We start from the raw sequence: 24,417 nt of genomic DNA, 5'->3' as shown, positions 1-24,417 counted from the left end.
AGAAATAGGCATGATATATTACATATAATGAATGTTAGACAAAATATTTTGCACAGAAAATTTCTGATTTTCTCATACATGGAACTCTCATAGTGAAAAGACATAAAGAGTAGATGGTTGAATCCCCGAATATTACCAAAGTTCAACATAAACCACTTAAGTGTAAATACCACAATTTTACAGTGCGCCCTCTGTTTTGGGACAAGATAGGAGAACACCAGCTAGGTGTGAAAATTGATGTGAAGCGGATGAATTTAGGAGAACTTTCATCAAAACTGTAAAATAATGGTAGAAGACATGCCATTTCTGCATGTTACTCTGAGATTTTGCGATTTTTTGGCTATACAGCTTGGTATTTTTTAGTGATTTTAAGCACCTGTTTCAGATGCCATGCAAGAAAATAGTGCCTCTCTTTTTTCAAGCACTGCCCAGCTCTAATTAGTATTATTTAACCGGTACAAAATCACACTTTCTTCATTTTATTCCAAACACTAATTATCTGTTTCATTTACTGACAAAATCAGCCCTATAACCTGACTTAACTGATAACCTCCAATGTTTTGTAAAAACATCTTCATCCGGTTCGAAGAAAACACCAGTTATTTTCTTAAAATTACCAATTGGTGTTTAAAGAAACACACACGGACGTATTTCAATCTAGCATACGACCCTGGGTCTCGCCAAAACTGACACTGTATGCTGCTCTAAAGATTGAAAGCATAGGATGACCGCCGTACTGGATTCTAGCATTAAAAAAGAAGATATGTTCACACGATCTATGTTAATGCGAATTGATGTTAAGCTGTGCTTTGATGCTGGGCTTATTGGCTAGTCAAATTTAAAAAAATTACCCATCATTAATTGCAACAGAATCAATTTTGCATGCATCCATCTCCCAAAAGCTCACACAAAACATATTAAAAATCCCCCAAAATCCAAGTAGTGGAACGGTGCCTAATTTCCATAAATCCAAAATGGCCGCTTATGCAGGGGTGTAATTTCAATTTTGGTCAAATCTTACTAAAAACCATACCAATTGCTCTTGTCATAAGGATTCAGAAAAAGTATAGTTTGACCTATCTCCGATGTACATTTCTTGTGTTATAGGGGAAAGGTCAAATGTCAAAATTTGGACTCCACAGAGGGATAAAAAAAATGGGAATTCTCTGATTTTGATGAATATGGTCTTAAGTTGTTCCGCTTGCCAAATCATTTAATATAAAGAATAGTTTGCCATATCTCAGGTGGTTTGTTACCTTGGTAACATGGCAAAGAAGATCAAATCCCATTGAGCAGTGTTGACCTTGATTTATTTTGTGTTGTTACCTATGTAACAAAACATCTAAAACAATGCAACTTTTATCATTTTGATTTATTTTTGCCAAAGGAACAATTTGAGACCAGTTGTAAACGCCCGTGGGCCCCAAAATTTGACATTTTGACCTTTTTGCCTATAATTCGAGAACTAAATGTGGAAGACTGATCAAACTATACTTTTTTCTGAATCATTATGATGAGAGCAATACATTGGTATAATTGTTAACGAGATTGGACTAACTTTGAAATTTCACGCCTGCATAAGCGGTCATTTTGTATTGATGCAAATTAGGCACTGTTCCACTGCTTGGATTTTTTGGAACTTTTGATGTGTTATTAAATATGCTTTTCTGAAATGAATGGTGATTAAATGGATTCTGTTGCAATTAGTGGTGGGTTAACCCGTTATTTTTCTTCGTTTGACTAGCCTATTAATTCGAGCGCAGATTAGGACTTGATAACAATGACACTGTTGTAAAACAAATAATTCTTTTGATTTATTTTATTTTATTTTATTTTATTTTATTTTATTTTATTTTATTTTATTTTATTTTATTTTATTTACAAAACAACAACAACCAAACAACAACAACAACAACAGCAACAAAAAATTCGTAAGAAGAAAAATCGAATATGAAAACACATTCGTAAGAAGGAAAATCGAATATGTTATAGTTCTCCCAAATTCATCTGCTGCACATCGTTTTTCCCACCTTGCGGGTGTTCTCCTATCTTGTCCCAAAACAGAGGGCGCACTGTAAAATTGTGGTAAAATAAATGGACGTATATTGTGTGATACAAAGACTAAAATACCATCCACTGTGCGGATAATGCTACTTAATTGGATTGAACCGATTCACGTTGATCCACATTCAAACGTGTGGTTTGAGTAGTCTGTTCAGGAAATGAGACACAATCTTACCAAGAGACAGACATTGAAAATTATATTCATAAGATTATAACACTGTTTAAATCAATTTGAGACATGGGAAAAATTATATCATATATCAAAATTATTTTGCAGACATCTGGCATTATGAATACTGCAAAGCAGTAAAAGAAATAGTCAGCAAGACCAAAAATAGAAGTATAAATCAAACTAGAAGGCTATATATTTGCACACAAATACGGCTATACCCGCATGTTATCGGTGTACCCAAAATTACAGTCCTTATTTGCTGAGGACTTAAAATAAAGAAATTGTAAAAAAGTCGCCCAATTGGGCACAAAATGTGTATACAGTGAAAGTCCAAGTCACAAGCTTTAATTGAATGTAGGTTGCACTGTCGTAGCACTTAAAATAAAGAAATTGTAAAAAGTCCCCTCCCAGGGGAGGCGTCTCTCTTACTCTCCATAGGTTGCTGTTGTCAGTCTCTCTTATTCACAGTGAGGCTATGCAATATGATTAGGGGAAAACTATTCCAGAGGGAGTATGTAAATTAAATGGAACAGCCATTCCAGAGGGAGTATGTAAATTAAATGGAACAGCCTATTTTAGGGCCATATCAGAGGGAGTATGTAAATTAAATGGAACAGCCAATGGATATGTAATTTAACTGGAACAGCCTTAACGCTTCACGCTGGTATTTCCAATTATTATATAATACGGATCTGTCTGTTTAGTCCTATGTGTGTGGGGTGGGGGTGTGGGTGTTAGTAACAATATATATAATTCTCTTGTGCTATCTGTGTACAAATTCTGAGCCCGGAAGCTGCTTTATTTGATGAGAAACGGCCGGCCCTTTGTTTTAACATATGGGGCCCTGGGGCCCATAATATTTGACTTATGAGGTCCATGGAGATATGTTGAAGTTTAATTCTCTAGTGCTATCAGTAGACTCAAGCTGGGCACTGTAGCTGCTTTATTTACTGAGTAACGGCCGGCCCTATGTTTTAGCGTTTGGGGCCCTGGGCCCCATATAATGTAATATATGGGGCTCACATATACATATAACAATGTGATTTTAAGATGCAATATGTGTACTGACTCTGAGCCCTAAAGCTGCTTTATTTACAGAGTAGCGGCCGGCCCTATGTTTTAGCGTTTGGGGCCCAGGGGCCCATATTATGTGACATATGGGGTTCATATACACATATGACAATATAATACTGAAGACCTATCTGTGTACCAAATCTGAGCCCTGTAGCTACTTTATTTGCTGAGAAACGGCCGGCCCTTTGTTTTAACCTTTGGGCCCCTGGGGCCTCTAGCCTTGTACATATGGGGCCAAAATGGGCAAAAGGCACATCTACAATTTAGGGCTTATACATGTGCAACATATGAGCCCTAGTGCCCTTGTAGCTTTAGAGCTAGGCTTGTCAATCTGTGACCCCTTATTTTTAACATATGGGCCCCTGGGGCCCATAATATATAACATATGGGGCTCATGTATACTTGTATTTATAGAGTACCCCTGGGGCTATCAGTGTACCAACTCACGGCCCTGAGGTTGCTCCATCTGATAAGAAACGACATGGTTTGTGTTTTTACATTTGGACCCCTGGGGCCCGTGACCTTTGACCTCTGGGGCCGGGATGGGCAAAAGGCACATCTACGGGGTAGGGCCCATAAGTGTACCACATATGGACCCTGGGGCCCTTGTAGTTTTAGCGCTAGCCTTGACAGAATGATGTGTTTGATAGGAGGAGAAGGAGGAGAAGGAGGAGAAGGAGATGGAGAAGAAACTAGAAGGCTATATATTTGTACACAAATACGGCTATACCCGCATGTTATCGGTCTACCCAAACTTACAGTCCTTATTTGCTGAGGACTTAAAATAAAGAAATTGTAAAAAGTCGCCCAATTGGCCAGAAAATGTGTAAAAAGTGAAAGTCCAAGTCACAAGCTTTAATTGAATGTAGGTTGCACTATCGTAGCACTTAAAATAAAGAAATTGTAAAAGTCCCCTTTCCAGAGGGAGTATGTAAATTAGATGGAACAGCCAATTGGTAATAGTCTCTCTTACTCACAGTGAGGCTATGCAATATGATTCAGGGAAACTATTCCAGAGGGAGTATGTAAATTAAATGGAACAGCCATTTCAGAGGGAGTATGTAAATTATACGGAACAGCCTTTTGGGGGCCATTTCAGAGGGAGTATGTAAATTAAATGGAACAGCCAATGGGTATGTAATTTAACTGGACGCTTATGATAATACGATCTGTCTGTTTAGTCCTACGTGTGTGGGGTGGATATATGATTCAGGGGAAACTATTCCAGAGGGAGTATGTAAATTAAATGGAACAGCCATTACAGAGGGAGTATGTAAATTAAACGGAACAGCCTATTTTGGGGGCCATTTCAGAGGGAGTGTGTAAATTAAATGGAACAGCCAATGGGTATGTAATTTAACTGGAACAGCCTTAACGCTTCACGCTGGTATTTCCAATTATTATATTATAATACGGATATGTCTGTTTAGTCCTACGTGTGTGGGGTGGGTGGGTATGTGATAATTCTCAGGTGCTACTGTGTACAAATTCTGAGCCAGGAAGCTGCTTTATTTGATGAGAAACGGCCGGCCCTTTGTTATAACATTTGGGGCCCTGGGGCCCATAATATTTGACTTATGAGGCCCATGGACACATGTTGAAGTTTAATTCTCTAGTGCTATCAGTAGACTCAAGCTGGGCACTGTAGCTGCTTTATTTACTGAGTAACGGCCGGCCCTATGTTTTAGCGTTTGGGGCCCTGGGGCCCATATAATGTAATATATATGGGGCTCACATGTACATATAACAGTGTAATTTTCAGGTGCAATCTGTCTACAAACTCTGAGCCCTAAAGCTGCTTTATTTGATGAGAAACGGCCGGCCCTTTGTTTTAACATTTGGGGCCCTGGGGCCCATAATATTTGACTTATGAAGCTCACGTACATATGTTGAAGTATAATTCTCTAGTTCTATCAGTAGACTCAAGCTGGGCATTGTAGCTGCTTTATTTACAGAGTAACGGCCGGCCCTATGTTTTAGCGTTTGGGGCCCTGGGGCCCATATGATGTGACATATGGGGGTCATATATACATATGACAATATAATACTGAAGACCTATCTGTGTACCAAATCTGAGCACTGTAGCTACTTTATTTGCTGAGAAATGGCCGGCCATTTGTTTTAACATTTGGGCCCCTGGGGCCCCTAGCATTGTACATCTGGGGCCAAAATGGGCAAAAGGCACATCTACAACTTAGGGCCCATACATATGCCACATATGAGCCCTAGTGATCTTGTGCTTTTAGAGCTAGGCTTGTCAATCTGTTGCACCATATTTTAACATTTGGGCCCCTAGGGCCCATAATATATAACATATGGGGCTCTTGTATATTTGTTATCATAGAGTACCCCTGGGGCTATCAGTGTACCAACTCAGGGCCCTGAGGCTGCTTCATTTGATGAGAAATGGCATGCTTTGTATTTTCACATTTGGGCCCCTGGGGCCCGTGACCTTTGACCTCTGGGGCCAAGATGGGCAAAAGGCACTTCTACGGGGTAGGGCCCATAAGTGTACCACATATGGGCCCCAGGGCCTTTGTAGTTTTAGCGCTAGCCTTGACAGAATGATGTGTTTGATAGGAGGAGAAGGAGGAGAAGGAGGAGAAGGAGGAGAAGGAGGAGAAGGAGAAGGAGATGAAACCATAGGATAACAATATACCCGTCCATGCTTCGCATGCGGGTATAACTAGAAGGCTATATATTTGCACACAAATACGGCTATACCCGCATGTTATCGGTGTACCTAAACTTACAGTCCTTCTTTGCTGAGGACTTAAAATAAAGAAATTGTAAAAAGTCGCCCAATTGGGCAGAAAATGTGTAAAAAGTGAAAGTCCAAGTCACAAGCTTTAATTGAATGTAGGTTGCACTGTCGTAGCACTTGAAATAAAGAAATTGTAAAAAGTCCCTCCCAGGGAGTCGTCTCTCTTACTCTCCATAGGTTGCTGTTGTCAGTCTCTCTTACTCACAGTGAGGCTATGCAATATGATTAGGGGAAACTATTCCAGAGGGAGTATGTAAATTAAATGGAACAGCCATTTCAGAGGGAGTATGTAAATTAAACGGAACAGCCTTTTGGGGGCTATTTCAGAGGGAGTATGTAAATTAAATGGAACAGCCAATGGGTATGTAATTTAACTGGGACAGCCTTAACGCGTCACGCTGGTATTTCCAATTATGATATAATACGATATGTCTGTTTAGTCATACGTGTGTGGGGTGGATGGGTGTGTGGGTGTTAGTAACAATATAATTCTCAGGTGCTATCTGTATACAAATTCTGAGCCCAGAAGCTGCTTTCTTTGATGAGAAACGGCCCGCCCTTGGTTTTAACATTTGGGGCCATGGGTCCCATAATAATTGACTTATGAGGCCCATGTACATAATTATGTTGAAGTATAATTCTCTAGTGTTATCAGTAGACTCAAGCTGGCCACTGTAGCTACTTTATTTACTGAGTAACGGCCGGCCCTATGTTTTAGCGTTTGGGGCCCTGAGGCCAATATCATGTGATATATGGGGCTCATATGTACATATAACAATGTAATTCTCAGGTGCAATCTGTGTACAAACTCTGAGCCATAAAGCTGGTTTATATGATGAGAAACGGCCGGCCCTTTGTTTTAACATTTGGGGCCCTGGGGCCCAATATATATGACTTATGGACCTCATGTACATATGTTGAAGTATGATTCTCAAGTGCTATCAGTAGACTCAAGCTGGGCATTGTAGCTGCTTTATTTACTGAGTAACGGCCGGCCCTATGTTTTAGCGTTTGGGGCCCTGGGGCCCATATTATGTGACATATGGGGTTATATATACATACGACAATATAATACTAAAGACATATCTGTGTACTAAATCTGAACCCTGTAGCTACTTTATTTGCTGAGAAACGGCCGGCCCTTTGTTTTAACATTTGGGCCCTGGGCCCCCAGCCTTGTACATCTGGGGCCAAAATTGGCAAAAGGCACATCTACAACTTAGGGCCCATACATATGCCACATATGAGCCCTAGTGATCTTGTACTTTTAGAGCTAGGCTTGACAATCTGCTTTTTTGCACCATATTTTAACATTTGGGCCCCTGGGGCCCATAATATATAACATATGGGGCTCTTGTATATTTGTAAATATAGAGCACCCCTAGGGCTATCAGTGTACCAACTCAGGGTCCTGAGGCTGCTTCATGTGATGAGAAATGGCGTGCTTTGTATTTTCACATTTGGGCCCCTGGGGCCCGTGACCTTGACCTCTGGGGCCAAGATGGGCAAAAGGCACTTCTACAGGATAGGGCCCATAAGTGTACCACATATGGGCCCTGGGGCCCTTGTAGTTTTAGCGCTAGCCTTGACAGAATGATGTGTTTGATAGGAGGAGAAGGAGGAGAAGGAGGAGAAGGAGGAGAAGGAGGAGAAGGAGAAGGAGATGAAACCACAGGATGGCAATATACCCGTCCATGCTTCGCATGCGGGTATAACCACAGAATGGGAAGATACCCTGCATGCGCTGCATGCGGGTATAACAGATGGTGAATATGACCTGGGAGATAAGCAGGATAAAGTGTCGTCTCAACGCTAAGCATGATTGTGAACAGTCCGTAAGGACAATGGTCTTGCGAGTTATAATTTTGGGTTTGATGTCCCAAGTTTTGAAGCTTTTTAAGCACTTTTGAAGCTTTCTAAGAGCCCATGGACAATGATAAGTGCGGGCCCTTTTAATATCTCTTTTATCTAAGAGATAAGCATGATTATGTGTCATCTCATAGCTTACCATGAATGTGAACAGTCCGCAAGGACACTGGTCTTGCGCGTTATAACTTTGGGTTTATTGTCCCAAGGTATGAAGCTTTGTAAGCATTTGGTGTACTTTGGTAGGGACGTAGCAAGAGCCTCGGTTCCCATGCACAAGGAACAGTGCTTTTTAAACATCTTCTGTATCAGCACTATTCCTAACCTATGGTTTTGCTCCAGGTTCCCTGACCTCTCGGAGCCCTGAACTTCTTCCACACAGTCCACCTGCTTGATAGGCCCCTGCACCTTGGTAGTCTTGAATTAGTCTTGAATTGAGTGCCCTCGGTCAGCATTTTCGAACTAGGAGAAGGAATTGTTGTTGTTTTTAAACAATCCATGAGACTGCCAACTATGGAATATGACTATTGCATAATCAAACCCTCCTAGGACAACGTCTATTTATACCCGCATGCGAAGCATGGACGGGTATATTGCCATCCTGTGGTTTCTTCTCCATCTCCTTCTCCTCCTTATACCCGCATGCGAAGCATGGACGGGTATATTGTTATCCTGTGGTTTCTCCTTCTTCTCCTCCTTCTCCTCCTCCATCAAACACATCATTCTGTCAAGGCTAGCGCTAAAACTACAAAGGCCCTGGGGCCCATATGTGGTACACTTATGGGCCCTACCCCTGCAGAAGTGCCTTTTGCCCATCTTGGCCCCAGAGGTCAAAGGTCACGGATTACCCCCAGGGGCCCAAATGTGAAAATACAAAGCACGCCATTTCTCATCAAATGAAGAAGCCTCAGGGCCCTGAGTTGTTACACTGATAGCCTTAGGGGCACTCTATATTTACAAATATACAAGAGCCCCATATGTTATATATTATGGGCCCCAGGGGCCCAAATGTTAAAATATGGTGCAACAGATTGACAAGCCTAGCTCTAAAAGTACAAGATCACTGGGGCTCATATGTGGCATATGTATGGGCCCTAAGTTGTAGATGTGCCTTTTGCCCATTTTGGCCCCAGATGTACAAAGCTAGGGGCCCCAGGGGCCCAAATGTTAAAACAAAGGGCCGGCCATTTCTCAGCAAATAAGGAAGCTACAGGGCTCAGATTTGGTACAAAGTTTGGTCTTTTAGTATTATATTGTCCTGTGTATATATGACCCCCATATGTCATATAATATGGGCCTCAGGGCCCCAAACGCTAAAACATAGGGCCGGCCGTTACTCTGTAAATTAAGCAGCTACAATGCCCAGCTTGAGTCTACTGATAGAACTAGAGAATTATATTTCAACATATGTACATGAGCCTCATAAGTCAAATATTATGGGCCCCAGGGCCCCAAATGTTAAAACAAAAGGCCGGCCATTTCTCATCAAATAAAGCAGCTTTAGGGCTCAGAGTTAGTACACAGATTGCACCTGAAAATTACATTGTTATATGTACATATGAGCCCCATATATTACATTATATGGGCCCCAGGGCCCCAAACGCTAAAACAAAGGGCCGGCCGTTTCTCAGCAAATAAGGAAGCTACAGGGCTCAGATTTGGTACACAGATAGGTCTTTTAGTATTATATTGTCCTGTGTATATATGACCCCCATATGTCATATAATATGGGCCTCAGGGCCCAAACTCTAAAACATAGGGCCGGCCGTTACTCTGTAAATTAAGCAGCTACAATGCCCAGCTTGAGTCTACTGATAGAACTAGAGAATTATACTTCAACATATGTACATGAGCCTCATAAGTCAAATATTATGGGCCCCAGGGCCCCAAATGTTAAAAAACAAAAGGCCGGCCATTTCTCATCAAATAAAGCAGCTTTAGGGCTCAGAGTTAGTACACAGATTGCACCTGAAAATTACATTGTTATATGTACATATGAGCCCCATATATTACATTATATGGGCCCCAGGGCCCCAAACGCTAAAACATAGGGCCGGCCGTTACTCAGTAAATAAAGCAGCTACAGTGCCCAGCTTGAGTCTACTGATAGCACTAGAGAATTAAACTTCAACATATGTCTATGGGCCTCAAGTCAAATATTATGGGCCCCAAGTGTTAAAACAAAGGGCCGACCGTTTTTCATCAAATAAAGCAGCTTCTGGGCTCAGAATTTGTACACAGTAGCACCTGAGAGTTATATTGTTACTAACACCCACATACCCACCCACCCCACACACGTAGGACTAAACAGACATATCCGTATTATAATATAATAATTGGAAATACCAGCGTGAAACGTTAAGGCTGTTCCAGTTAAATTGCATACCCATTGGCTGTTCCATTTAAGTTACATACTCCCTCTGAAATGGCCCCAAAAAGGCTGTTCCGTTTAATTTACATACTCCCTCTGAAATGGCTGTTCCATTAATTTACATACTCATTCTGGAATAGTTTCCCCCTAATCATATTGCATAGCCTCACTGTGAGTAAGAGAGACTGACAACAGCAATCTATGGAGAGTAAGAGAGACGACTCCCCTGGGAGGGGTCTTTATGTTAAGTGCTACGACAGTGCCACCTACATTCAGTTAAAGCTTGTGACTTGGACTTTCACTTTTTACACATTTTCCGCCCAATTGGGCGACTTTTTACAATTTCTTTTTTTAAGTCCTCAGCAAATAAGGACTGTAAGTTTGGGTATACCGATAACATGCGGGTATAGCCGTATTTGTGTACAAATATATAGCCTTCTAGTTCTCCTTCTCCTCCTATCAAACACATCATTCTGTCAAGGCTAGCGTTAAAACTACAAGAGCCCCAGGGCCCATATGTGGTACACTTATGGGCCCTACCCCGTAGATGTGCCTTTTGCCCATCCCGGCCCCAGAGGTCAAAGGTCACGGGCCCCAGGGGCCCAAATGTAAAAACACAAACCATGCCGTTTCTCATCAGATGGAGCAACCTCAGGGCCGTGAGTTGGTACACTGATAGCCCCAGGGGTACTCTATAAATACAAGTATACATGAGCCCCATATGTTATATATTATGGGCCCCAGGGGCCCAAATGTTAAAAATAAGGGGCAACAGATTGACAAGCCTAGCTCTAAAGCTACAAGGGCACTAGGGCTCATATGTTGCACATGTATAAGCCCTAAATTGTAGATGTGCCTTTTGCCCATTTTGGCCTCAGATGTACAAAGCTAGAGGCCCCAGGGGCCCAAAGGTTAAAACAAAGGGCTGGCCGTTTCTCAGCAAATAAAGTAGCTACAGGGCTCAGATTTGGTACACAGATAGGTCTTCAGTATTATATTGTCATATGTATATATGAACCCCATATGTCACATAATATGGGCCCCTGGGCCCCGAACGCTAAAACATAGGGCCGGCCGTTACTCTGTAAATAAAGCAGCTTTAGGGCTCAGAGTTAGTACACATATTGCATCTTAAAATCACATTGTTATATGTACATGTGAAACCCATATATTACATTATATGGGCCCCAGGGCCCCAAAAGCTAAAACATAGGGCCGGCCGTTACTCAGTAAATAAAGCAGCCACAGTGCCCAGCTTGAGTCTACTGATAGCACGAGAGAATTAAACTTCAACATATGTCCATGGACCTCATAAGTCAAATATTATGGGCCCCAGGGCCCCAAATGTTAAAACAAAGGGCCGGCCGTTTCTCATCAAATAAAGCAGCTTCCGGGCTTAGAATTTGTACACAGTAGCACCTGAGAATTATATTGTTACTAACACCCCAATACCCCCCTCCCCACACATGTAGGACTAAACAGACATATCCGTATTATAATTATTAATATAATAATTGGAAATACCAGGGTGAAGCCTTAAGGCTGTTCCAGTTAAATTACATACCCATTGGCTGTTCCATTTAATTTACATACTCCCTCTGAAATGGTCCCAAAATAAGCTGTTCCGTTTAATTTACATACTCCCTCTGAAATGGCTGTTCCATTTAATTTACATACTCCCTCTGGAATAGTTTTCCCCTAATCATATTGTATAGCCTCACTGTGAATAAGAGACTGACAACGGCAATCTATGGAGAGACAACTCCCCTGGGAGGGACTTTTTACAAGTTCTTTATTTGCACGAGAGTGCAGCAAATAAGGACTGTAAGTTTGGGTACACCGATAACATGCGGGTATAGCCGTATTTGTGTACAAATATATAGCCTTCTAGTTATAATTAGGTCTATGTACATTGTACAAGCTGTATCAAAATGATTGGTACCCATCAATGTTGATGTTCAAGTTATTTAAACATCTGCCTCTTCAACATGCAACATTGGATACTAGAATGTATAGTTGGTAACTTGTATTAATCTACAAATTATTTGGATCTTATGTAGAATTCTGATGCGACAGACTCATCATTGAAAATGAAAACTGATGGTTAAGCAATCCTTTTGATGATGCAGCTTATATTCTATATATTTTCCCAAGCACAATTTTCATTTTTTTTTAATTGTACCAAAATGAAGGAACAAAATATACAACAAAATAACCAAATTTCACGAGTTCCTACGAGTGCGCTCCTTGATCTATTTTTCATTCCAAACATCATCACGCAGTTAATTGTAATTTCCACATTTCCCGCCCTTAGCTTTACAATCTCACCGCAAGATGCTGATCAAATCTAAGATGGATGTTCGTCAACTAAGCAAAATCATTATGCCATTGAATATTCTCCCCTTTTGGTCTTTCTACATCACTGAGTCCAAATTAGGAGACGTGTTACTAACATTATGTTCACATAAGAGGAATCATTATTGATTTCTATATGTGACGATTGATGCATTCATAGAAATCAGGTCAAAAGGCAGGTGGTTTCTTCTGTTTTGATTGGTTCTGGGCATGCATCTTATGATGGAAATTAGAAAGTGTAATACAAACTAATACGTATTATTAAATTTTCACTGGGTATTAAATATTTCTGCCAGCTTATCACCTCTACCCACTGAAAGTAAACACAGTTGCCTCTTTTGAAATCAAATTTTAACATCGACAATAATAAATTTATCAAGAAACTTTACTTTGTCGCTCGTAATACTAGAATCTTTAACATTAGTACGTTCTAGAGGTGATTTAATTTTACAGAATTATTCCATGAACAGGTACATGATGAGGAATTTGTGATAAACAATGAATTCGGGATATTCAGGATACATAAACAATAATATTGAGATGCCGCTAGCTAAACATGAAGATTTACTAGTGGTCATCCAATCACACTTGTTTGATAAAATGAACATAACTCTGCTACAAGTACTGAAGAAGATTAAATATTTAAAATGAACACACACCCTTTCGGTCAACAACCCTTATGCTGACAATATCCATGAGCTGACATGGTAACGGAAAAAGAGTATTGTTTCCCGACCTGTTTTCAATAACAATCACAGTTCCAATCGCACTGATTGCCCGTATCATTTAAGAAGAAAAGTTACAGCATATACACCACTTCTCTCAAATGAAACTACTAGGCTCACCTATATCGGTGAGTCATGCAGTAATGTTGCTTACTGGGACGGAGAAGATGTTCTGTGTACCCATTATTCTGCCAACCCCTTAGTATTCACAACACGCTTATTATTTGGGTCATGTATTCAAGAAAGAGCCATTTGAGACGTTGATCTTTTTGCTACTATAGCCAAATGTTTAGCAAGCACAGATTATGAAGCATTTTTTTTGGAAATAGCCTCCTCCAACATGTCCAAGGTTACTGAGGCAAAGAAACGAAGGTGACACATATCGCTCACCCACCCGTGATTTAATCGGACCCACGCTAGGATCCATACTTTTAACTAATAGTAACAGTTGTCACAGGTGTCTGGCTGTGGCATGGATCCGACCTCGCATGGTTCCGATACTTTGTTCAACCTTTGATTGGAAAATGGTCGGATTTTTTTCACTGCGGACAGGGTTCGATTCCCCACAGGCCACAGTTATCGTTTTTCGTTATCATTGGCAGACTGTTTGTGTGGAGGGAGCGTAACCAAACTGGCTGCGTAGGAGACTACAAGTCCAAAAGCGGTGAATGTACTTTAATCAAGTCATAAAGAGGAAGCTACAGTGCGTGGCACAAATGTGTGCAGTACGTTTTATTGTAATACTAAAAAAGGCCATTTGTCCAAGCAACTGCTACGGACACATCAAATAAGACCAAGAAAGCTGAGCTCACGAACTTTTCATTTACCTTGTGATCTTTTTCATTTACCTTGTGGGGAAATGTCTTTTTGGCTATCCAGGGCGGGGACAAGAGGTGTTTTTGTTTACATAGTTTATAAATACCATTCAAATGAATACTATAAAATATATCTCCTCATATTATAACAACTTTCTTCTACTATAATTTTGCAACGTATTCTGATGATAATGATAATGATGATGATGATGATGATGATGCTGATAGTGATGTTTCTGCTTTGCCCGCTATCACTATGGACCACAATGGCCTCATTCCAATGACATAGTTCAATAACATCAATTAAACAATCATAGTGCAAAATTTCACCTCAAGTTTCAAAGTATGAGTTTTTGTACCTAAATTTTCAAAGGTCATACAATGAATGTGCAAATGTATTGGGGTTAAAGAACTGTGCCTTGATACCTTGATAGGTGAGCATGTTGTGGATCCTAGTGTCAACAGATTTTTTTTTACATGCACTTGTGTCAAATCGATTTTTCCATAGCTACGATTTCGTCACCTTCCATAGCAATAATTGTGGCGGGATGACGCAGTCATGGAGAACTAATTCTTTACAATGTACCGCACCAATATGACGCGGGAAAAATCATGGCTCAATGTTACTATCTCCTATTCTCATAGTCATCTCGTTTCTGGTTTGGGGACAGGGTGTGTTTTACATCAAATTATTTTAAAATCACGACTGCTCATTGATCCACGACAGTCGCCTATTAGGTATAGCATATTTTCCCGCCTTCATTTACACATGTATACTGTCTTGTTTCCTGTTGTTGTCAAATATAAATATTATCTTGAATTCATGTCTTTCATTCCACTGGGAATAATATCGCCAGACATGTGTCTATCTCAAACACAAATTAGGAGTATTTATAAATGAAACATGGGAGAGTCAAATGTTGACGCCCTCAGTTTTGTGTTCTGCTAGCATAAACCATATTCTTCATATTGAAATGCATTTTTATTCATTTAAGTAAAATGTAAAAATTTTAAATTTTAAATTAAATCTATGGAATAACACTGTGAAAACAATTACAACAACCACAACAACAACAACAGCGAATCAAACCGGAATTAAAGGGACGAGTTTGAACAAGAATACTCTGAACATGTACTCCGCAATGCTAACGAGCAGTTAACTAATCTGTGCAACTTTCGGTACGTGCACGGTACATATTCACAGAGAACGGTACATATTCACAGAAGAAAGCGCAGTTCGTAGGTGGCGTGCTTTATTTTAAACCGTAGCCTATAGTATTTATGTTCATTGTGAATTTAACTAGATTATTGTGTAGAACAATCTCTACAACATTCTTCAATATTTGTGACTCTATTGTATAAGTGGATATTTGTGAACTGGACTTATTCAAGGAAGTCTTACAGAAGGAGGAATATACAAGAAAACATACAGCATTATAAATAGTCTGAGTCTGCTATCAACTTTCCGGTCACGGTTTCTGTGCATTTCCTTCATAACAAATAAAGTTGTCCTGTAATGGTCATATTTTTGTCTAACTGAATACAATAAACTTTCTTTGTTATTCTATACAAACTTCAAGAAAGGGTACGTTAACAGGACAGTAGACAATACAGTAAGCCAAAAAATTAAGGTACCAGTTGTGTTCACCCCTGTATATCCTAAATAAAGACAAGTATGTCAAAATTAAAACAAGCATCCAATACTTGTACCCTTTAGCTCTGATTTAAGACCTTATTTGTTGAAATTGGTTGAGAATTAAAGAAACGGTGATCTAAAACCTAATGAAGAAACGAAATCAAAAGTTGCACTTTCGTGTTCTAATCAAAAAGCACAACGCTAGTTTTAACGTGCTAATCAATGGAAGCGCGGCGCTTGTTCTCATGTTTGCGAACGCTTCGTCATGGCTTTGTGTACACATCAATAGAGCTTGCAATGGAGAAAACTGCAACTTTTAGATTGGCATCTTCCTTGGGTATTTGGAGCGTCGTGTTTTTATTTCTAAACCAATTTCAACAAATGAGGTCTTAAATTCGAGCTAAAAGATGGTTCCAATTCTGACATATCTGTCTTTGTTTAGGATATACAGGGATGAACATAACTGGTACCTTAATTTTTTGGCTTACTGTATATGTTTATTCCCGACGATGACATCTCTGTCGGTTCTATTAAACTCGTATATCATTCAATGTAACAAAATATATTATTGCTTATTTACTAAAAATCCTTCCAATTTCTCTTTATATATCCTTTTCACAGGCGCCAAAGTTGTGTACATCGGCAACCACCTTGTATATTCTGTAAGCATGGCAATCTTAGCACTAGTCCGGACCAAATGGGCAATCTTTGTGTTTTCTGCCAGTGCTGGTGTGCAGTATTCTACACTATTTACGTTACCCTTTATCATCCTTGCCAATTATCATTCAAATAATACGGTAAGTATATAGACTAGATTAGATTAGACTAGATTCGATTAGAATAGACTAAATTAGAATATATTAGACTAGATAAAACGAGATCTGCTTAGATTAGACCATACTAGGCTAGACTATAGACGAGAATTGACTATAGGCTAGAAAAGATTAGATTAAACTGGACTAGACTTAACTATATTAAGATTAAACTAGACTAGGCTAGACTATAAAGGACTAGAGTAAGTATATAAAACTAGTCTAGACTTGACTAGACTTCATTTCTAAGAGAAGAAGAGAAGAGAAGAGAAGAGAAGAGAAGAGAAGAGAAGAGAAGAGAAGAGAAGAGAAGAGAAGAGAAGAGAAGAGAAGAGAAGAGACTAGAAGGCTATATATTTGTACACAAATACGGCTATACCCGCATGTTATCGGTGTACCCAAACTTACAGTCCTTATTTGCTGAGGACGTAAAATAAAGAAATTGAACAAACTTGCCCAATTGGGCAGAAAATGTGTAAAAAGTGAAAGTCCAAGTCACAAGCTTTAATTGAATGTAGGTTGCACTCTCGTAGCACTTAAAATAAAGAAATTGTAAAAAGTCCCCTCCCAGGGGAGTCGTCTCTCCATAGATTGCTGTTGTCAGTCTCTCTTATTCACAGTGAGGCTATGCAATATGATTAGGGGAAAACTATTCCAGAGGGAGTATGTAAATTAAATGGAACAGCCGTTTCAGAGGGAGTATGTAAATTAAACGGAACAGCCTATTTTGGGGGCCATTTCAGAAGGAGTATGTAAATTAAATGGAACAGCCAATGGGTATGTAATTTGAATGGAACAGCCTTAACGCTTCACGCTGGTATTTCCAATTATTATATTATAATACGGATATGTCTGTTTAGTCCTATGTGTGTGGGGTGGGTGGGTATGTGGGTGTTAATAACAATATAATTCTCAGGTGCTACTGTGTACAAATTCTGTCCCCGGAAGCTGCTTTATTTGATGAGAAACGGCCGGCCCTTTGTTTTAACATTTGGGGCCATGGGGCCCATAATATTTGACTTATGAGGCCCATGGACATATGTTGAAGTTTAATTTTCTAGTGCTATCAGTAGACTCAAGCTGGACACTGTAGCTGCTTTATTTACTGAGTAACGGCCGGCCCTATGTTTTAGCGTTTGGGGCCCTGGGGCCCATATAATGTAATATATGGGGCTCACATGTACATATAACAAAGTGATTTTCAGGTGCAATCTGTGTACTAACTCTGAGCCCTAAAGCTGCTTTATTTACAGGTTTGGGGCCCTGGGGCCCATATAATGTAATATATGGGGCTCACATGTACATATAACAATGTGATTTTCAGGTGCAATCTGTGTACTAAGTCTGAGCCCTAAAGCTGCTTTATTTACAGAGTAACAACCGGCCCTATGTTTTAGCGTTTGGGACCCAGGGGCCCATATTATGTGACATATGGGGTACATATATACATATGACAATATAATACTGAAAACCTATCTGTGTACCAAATCTGAGCCCTGTAGCTACTTTATTTGCTGAGAAACGGCCGGCCCTTTGTTTTAACATTTGGGCCCCTGGGGCCTCTAGCCTTGTACATCTGGAGCCAAAATGGCACATCTACAATTTATGGCTTATACATGTGCAACATATGAGCCCTAGTGCCCTTGTAGCTTTAGAGCTAGGCTTGTCAATCTGTTGCCCCATATTTTTGGGGCCCTGGGGCCTGTAATATATAACATATGGGGCTCATGTATACTTGTATTTATAGAGTACCCCTGGGGCTATCAGTGTACCAACACACGGCCCTGAGGCTGCTTCATCTGATAAGAAACGGCCTGGTTTGTGTTTTTACATTTGGGCCCCTGGGGCCCGTGACCTTTGACCTCTGGGGCCGAGATGGGCAAAAGGCACATCTACGGGGTAGGGCCCATAAGTGTACCACATATGCGCCCTGGGGCCCTTGTAGTTTTAGCGCTAGCCTTGACAGAATGATGTGTTTGATAGGAGAAGGAGGAGAAGAGAAGGAGAACTAGAAGGCTATATATTTGTACACAAATACGGCTATACCCGCATGTTATCGGTGTACCCAAACTTACAGTCCTCATTTGCTGAGGACTTTAAATAAAAAAAAAATTGTAAAAAGTCAACCAATTGGGCAGAAAATGTGTAAAAAGTGAAAGTCCAAGTCACAAGCTTTAATTGAATGTAGGTTGCACTGTCGTAGCACTTAAAATAAAGAAATTGTAAAAAGTCCCTCCCAGGGGAGTCGTCTCTCTTACTCTCCATAGTTTGCTGTTGTCAGTCTCTCTTACTCACAGTGAGGCTATGCAATACGATTCAGGGAAACTATTCCAGAGGGAGTATGTAAATTAAATGGAACAGCCATTTCAGAGGGAGTATGTAAATTAAACGGAACAGCCTTTTGGGGACATTTCAGAGGGAGTATGTAAATTAAATGGAACAGCTAATGGGTATGTAATTTAACTGGAACAGCCTTAACGCTTCCCGCTGGTATTTCCAATAATGTAGCTGCTTTATTTACTGCCGGCCCTGTTTTAGCGTTTGGGGCCCTGGACCCATATTATGTGACATATGGGGCTCATATGTACATATAACTATATAATTCTCAGGTGCAATCTGTGTACAAACTCTGAACCCTGAAGCTGCTTTATTTGATAAGAAACGGCCGGCCCTTTGTTTTAACATTTGGGGCCCTGGGGCCCATAATATTTGACTTATGGGGCTCATGTACATATGTTGAAGTATAATTCTCAAGTACTATCAGAAAACTCAAGCTGGGCATTGTAGCTGCTTTAATTACTGAGTAACAGCCGGCCCTATGTTTTAGCTTTTGGGGCCCTGGGGCCCATATTATGAGACATATGGGGGTTATATATACATATGACAATATAATACTAAAGACCTATCTATGTACCAAATCTGAACCCTGTAGCTACTTTATTTGCTGAGAAACGGCCGGCCCTTTGTTTTAAAATTTAGGCCCCTAAATTCAACCAATTGGGCAGAAAATGTGTAAAAAGTGAAAGTCCAAGTCACAAGCTTTAATTGAATGTAGGTTGCACTGTCGTAGCACTTAAAATAAAGAAATTGTAAAAAGTCCCCTCCCAGGGGAGTCGTCTCTCTTACTCTCCATAGGTTGCTGTTGTCAGTCTCTCTTACTCACAGTGAGGCTATGCAATACGATTCAGGGGAAACTATTCCAGAGGGAGTATGTAAATTAAATGGAACAGCCATTTCAGAGGGAGTATGTAAATTAAACGGAACAGCCTTTTGGGGGACGTTTCAGAGGGAGTATGTAAATTAAATGGAACAGCTAATGGGTATGTAATTTAACTGGAACAGCCTTAACGCTTCCCGCTGGTATTTCCAATAATGTAGCTGCTTTATTTACTGCCGGCCCTGTTTTAGCGTTTGGGGCCCTGGACCCATATTATGTGACATATGGGGCTCATATATACATATAACTATATAATTCTCAGGTGCAATCTGTGTACAAACTCTGAACCCTGAAGCTGCTTTATTTGATAAGAAACGGCCGGCCCTTTGTTTTAACATTTGGGGCCCTGGGGCCCATAATATTTGACTTATGGGGCTCATGTACATATGTTGAAGTATAATTCTCAAGTACTATCAGAAAACTCAAGCTGGGCATTGTAGCTGCTTTAATTACTGAGTAACGGCCGGCCCTATGTTTTAGCTTTTGGGGCCCTGGGGCCCATATTATGAGACATATGGGGGTTATATATACATATGACAATATAATACTAAAGACCTATCTATGTACCAAATCTGAACCCTGTAGCTACTTTATTTGCTGAGAAACGGCCGGCCCTTTGTTTTAAAATTTAGGCCCCTGGGGCCCCTAGCCTTATACATATGGTTCCAAAATGTGCAAAAGGCACATCTACAACTTAGGGCCCATACATATGCCACATATGAGCCCTAGTCATCTTATACTTATAGAGCTAGGCTTGTCAATCTGTTGCACCATATTTTAACATTTGGGCCCTTGGGGCCCACAATATATAACATATGGGGCTCTTGTATATTTGTAAATATAGAGTGCCCCAAGGGCTATCAGTGTACCAACTCAGGGCCCTGAGGCTGCTTCATTTGATGAGAAACGGCGTGCTTTGTATTTTTCACATTTGGGCCCCTGGGGCCCGTGACCTTTGACCTCTGGGGCCAAGATGGGCAAAAGGCACTTCTACAGGGGTAGGGCCCATAAGTGTACCACATATGGGCCCCAGGGCCTTTGTAGTTTTAGCGCTAGCCTTGACAGAATGATGTGTTTGATGGAGAAGGAGAAGAAGAAGGAGAACTAGAAGGCTATATATTTGTACACAAATACGGCGATATCCGCATGTTATCGGTGTACCCAAACTTACAGTCCTTATTTGCTGAGGACTTAAATAAAGAAAGTGTAAAAAGTCGCCCAATTGGGCAGAAAATGTGTAAAAAGTGAAAGTCCAAGTCACAAGCTTTAATTGAATGTAGGTTGCACTGTCGTAGCACTTAAAATAAAGAAATAGTAAAAAGTCCCCTCCCAGGGGAGTCGTCTCTCTTACTCTCCATAGGTTGCTGTTGTCAGTCTCTCTAGTCTTACTCACAGCGAGGCTATACAATATGATTAGGGAAACTATTCCAGAGGAGTATGTAAATTAAACGGAACAGCCAATTCAGAGGGAGTATGTAAATTAAACGGAACAGCCTTTTTGGGGGCCATTTCAGAGGGCGTATGTAAATTAAATGGAACAGCCAATGGGTATGTAATTTAACTGGAACAGCCTTAACGCTTCACGCTGGTATTTCCAATTATGATATAATACGGTCTGTCTGTTTAGTCCTACGTGTGTGGGGTGGATGGGTGCGTGCGTGGGTGTTAGTAACAATATAATTCTCAGGTGCTATCTGTGTACAAATTGCTGAGGACTTAAAATATAGAAATTGTAAAAAGTCGTAAAAAAAAGTGTAAAAACCAAGTCACAAGCTTTAATTTAATGCAGGTTGCACTCTCGTAGCACTTTAAAAAAAGAACTTGTAAAAAGTCCCCTGCCAGGGGAGTTGTCTCTCCATAGATTGCTGTTGTCAGTCTCTCTTATGATTAGGGGAAACTATTCCAGAGGGAGTATGTAAATTAAACGGAACAGCCATGTCAGAGGGAGTATTTAAATTAAACGGAACAGCCTATTTTGGGACCATTTCAGAGGGAGTACGTAAATTAAATAGAACAGCCAATGGGTATGTAATTTAACTGGAGCAGCCTTAACGCTTCACGCTGGTATTTCCAATCATTATATTAATAATTATAATACGGATATGTCTGTTTAGTCCTACATGTGGGGGGGGGGGGTATGTGGGTGTTAATAACAATATAATTCTCAGGTGCTACTGTGTACAAATTCTGAGCCCGGAAGCTGCTTGATTTGATGAGAAACGGCCGGCCCTTTGTTTTAACATTTGGGGCCATGGGGCCCATAATATTTGACTTATGAGGCCCATGGACATATGTTGAAGTTTAATTCTCTAGTGCTATCAGTAGACTCAAGCTGGGTACTGTAGCTGCTTTATTTACTGAGTAACGGCCGGCCCTATGTTTTAGCGTTTTGGGGCCCTGGGGCCCATATAATGTAATATATGCGGCTCACATGTACATATAACAATGTGATTTTCAGGTGCAATCTGTGTACTAACTCTGAGCCCTAAAGCTGCTTTATTTACAGAGTAACGGCCGGCCCTTTGTTTTAACATGTGGGGCCCTGGGGCCCATATTATGTGACGTATGGGGGTTATACATACATTTGACAATATAATACTAAAGACCTATCTGTGTACCAAATCTGAACCCTGTAGCTACTTTATTTGCTGAGAAACGGCCGGCCCTTTTTTTAACATTTTGGCCCCTGGGGCCCCTAGCCTTGTACATCTGGGGCCAAAATGGGCAAAAGGCACATCTAAAACTTAGGGCCCATACATATGCCATGTATGAGCCCTAGTGATCTTGTACTTTTGGAGCTAGGCTTGTCAATCTGTTGCACCATATTGTAACATTTGGGCCCCTGGGGCCCATAATATATAACATATGGGGCTCTTGTATATTTGTAAATATAGAGTGCCCCTAGGGCTATCAGTGTACCAACTCAGGGCCCTGAGGCTGCTTCATTTGATGAGAAACGGCATGCTTTGTATTTTCACATTTGGGCCCCTGGGGCCCGTGACCTTTGACCTCTGGGGCCAAGATGGGCAAAAGGCACTTCTACAGGGTAGGGCCCATAAGTGTACCACATATGGGCCCCAGGGCCTTTGTAGTTTTAGCGCTAGCCTTGACAGAATGATGTGTTTGATGGAGAAGGAGAAGGAGGAGAAGGAGAAACCACAGGATGGGAAGATACCCTGCATGCTATTGCATGCGGGTATAACTAGAAGGCTATATATTTGTACACAAATACGGCTATACCCGCATGTACCCAAACTTACAGTCCTTATTTGCTGAGGACTTAAAATAAAGAAATTGTAAAAAGTCGCCCAATTGGGCAGAAAATGTGTAAAAAGTGAAAGTCCAAGTCACAAGCTTTAATTGAATGTAGGTTGCACTGTCGTAGCACTTAAAATAAAGAAATAGTAAAAGTCCCTCCCAGGGAGTCGTCTCTCTTACTCTCCATAGGTTGCTGTTGTCAGTCTCTCTAGTCTTACTCACAGCGAGGCTATACAATATGATTAGGGGAAACTATTCCAGAGGGAGTATGTAAATTAAACGGAACAGCCAATTCAGAGGGAGTATGTAAATTAAACGGAACAGCCTTTTTTGGGGCCATTTCAGAGGGCGTATGTAAATTAAATGGAACAGCCAATGGGTATGTAATTTAACTGGAACAGCCTTAACGCTTCACGCTGGTATTTCCAATTATGATATAATACGGTCTGTCTGTTTAGTCCTACGTGTGTGGGGTGGATGGGTGCGTGCGTGGGTGTTAGTAACAATATAATTCTCAGGTGCTATCTGTGTACAAATTGCTGAGGACTTAAAATATAGAAATTGTAAAAAGTCGTAAAAAAAAGTGTAAAAACCAAGTCACAAGCTTTAATTTAATGCAGGTTGCACTCTCGTAGCACTTTAAAAAAGAACTTGTAAAAAGTCCCCTGCCAGGGAGTTGTCTCTCCATAGATTGCTGTTGTCAGTCTCGCTTATGATTGGGGGAAACTATCCCCGAGGGAGTATGTAAATTAAACGGAACAGCCATGTCAGAGGGAGTATTTAAATTAAACGGAACAGCCTATTTTGGGACCATTTCAGAGGAGTACGTAAATTAAATAGAACAGCCAATGGGTATGTAATTTAACTGGAGCAGCCTTAACGCTTCACGCTGGTATTTCCAATCATTATATTAATAATTATAATACGGATATGTCTGTTTAGTCCTACATGTGGGGGGGGGGTATGTGGGTGTTAATAACAATATAATTCTCAGGTGCTACTGTGTACAAATTCTGAGCCCGGAAGCTGCTTGATTTGATGAGAAACGGCCGGCCCTTTGTTTTAACATTTGGGGCCATGGGGCCCATAATATTTGACTTATGAGGCCCATGGACATATGTTGAAGTTTAATTCTCTAGTGCTATCAGTAGACTCAAGCTGGGTACTGTAGCTGCTTTATTTACTGAGTAACGGCCGGCCCTATGTTTTAGCGTTTTGGGGCCCTGGGGCCCATATAATGTAATATATGCGGCTCACATGTACATATAACAATGTGATTTTCAGGTGC

General features: G+C 40.6%; 1 protein-coding gene across 1 annotated transcript in view; it reads left to right on the top strand.

Moving 5' to 3' along the window:
- The window catches only part of LOC140168195 (membrane-associated transporter protein-like), a 95,860-nt gene that overhangs the window by 64,648 nt on the left and 6,795 nt on the right, over positions 1-24,417 (top strand). The window contains 1 exon segment of the mRNA XM_072191523.1: positions 16,464-16,639. Coding sequence (XP_072047624.1) covers positions 16,464-16,639 — 176 coding nt within the window.

Source organism: Amphiura filiformis, chromosome 13 (assembly GCF_039555335.1).
Source record: "Amphiura filiformis chromosome 13, Afil_fr2py, whole genome shotgun sequence".
Lineage (NCBI taxonomy): Eukaryota > Metazoa > Echinodermata > Ophiuroidea > Amphilepidida > Amphiuridae > Amphiura > Amphiura filiformis.
The sequence above is the reverse complement of the archived record's forward strand: the minus strand, read 5'-3'. Positions and strand labels throughout refer to the sequence as shown.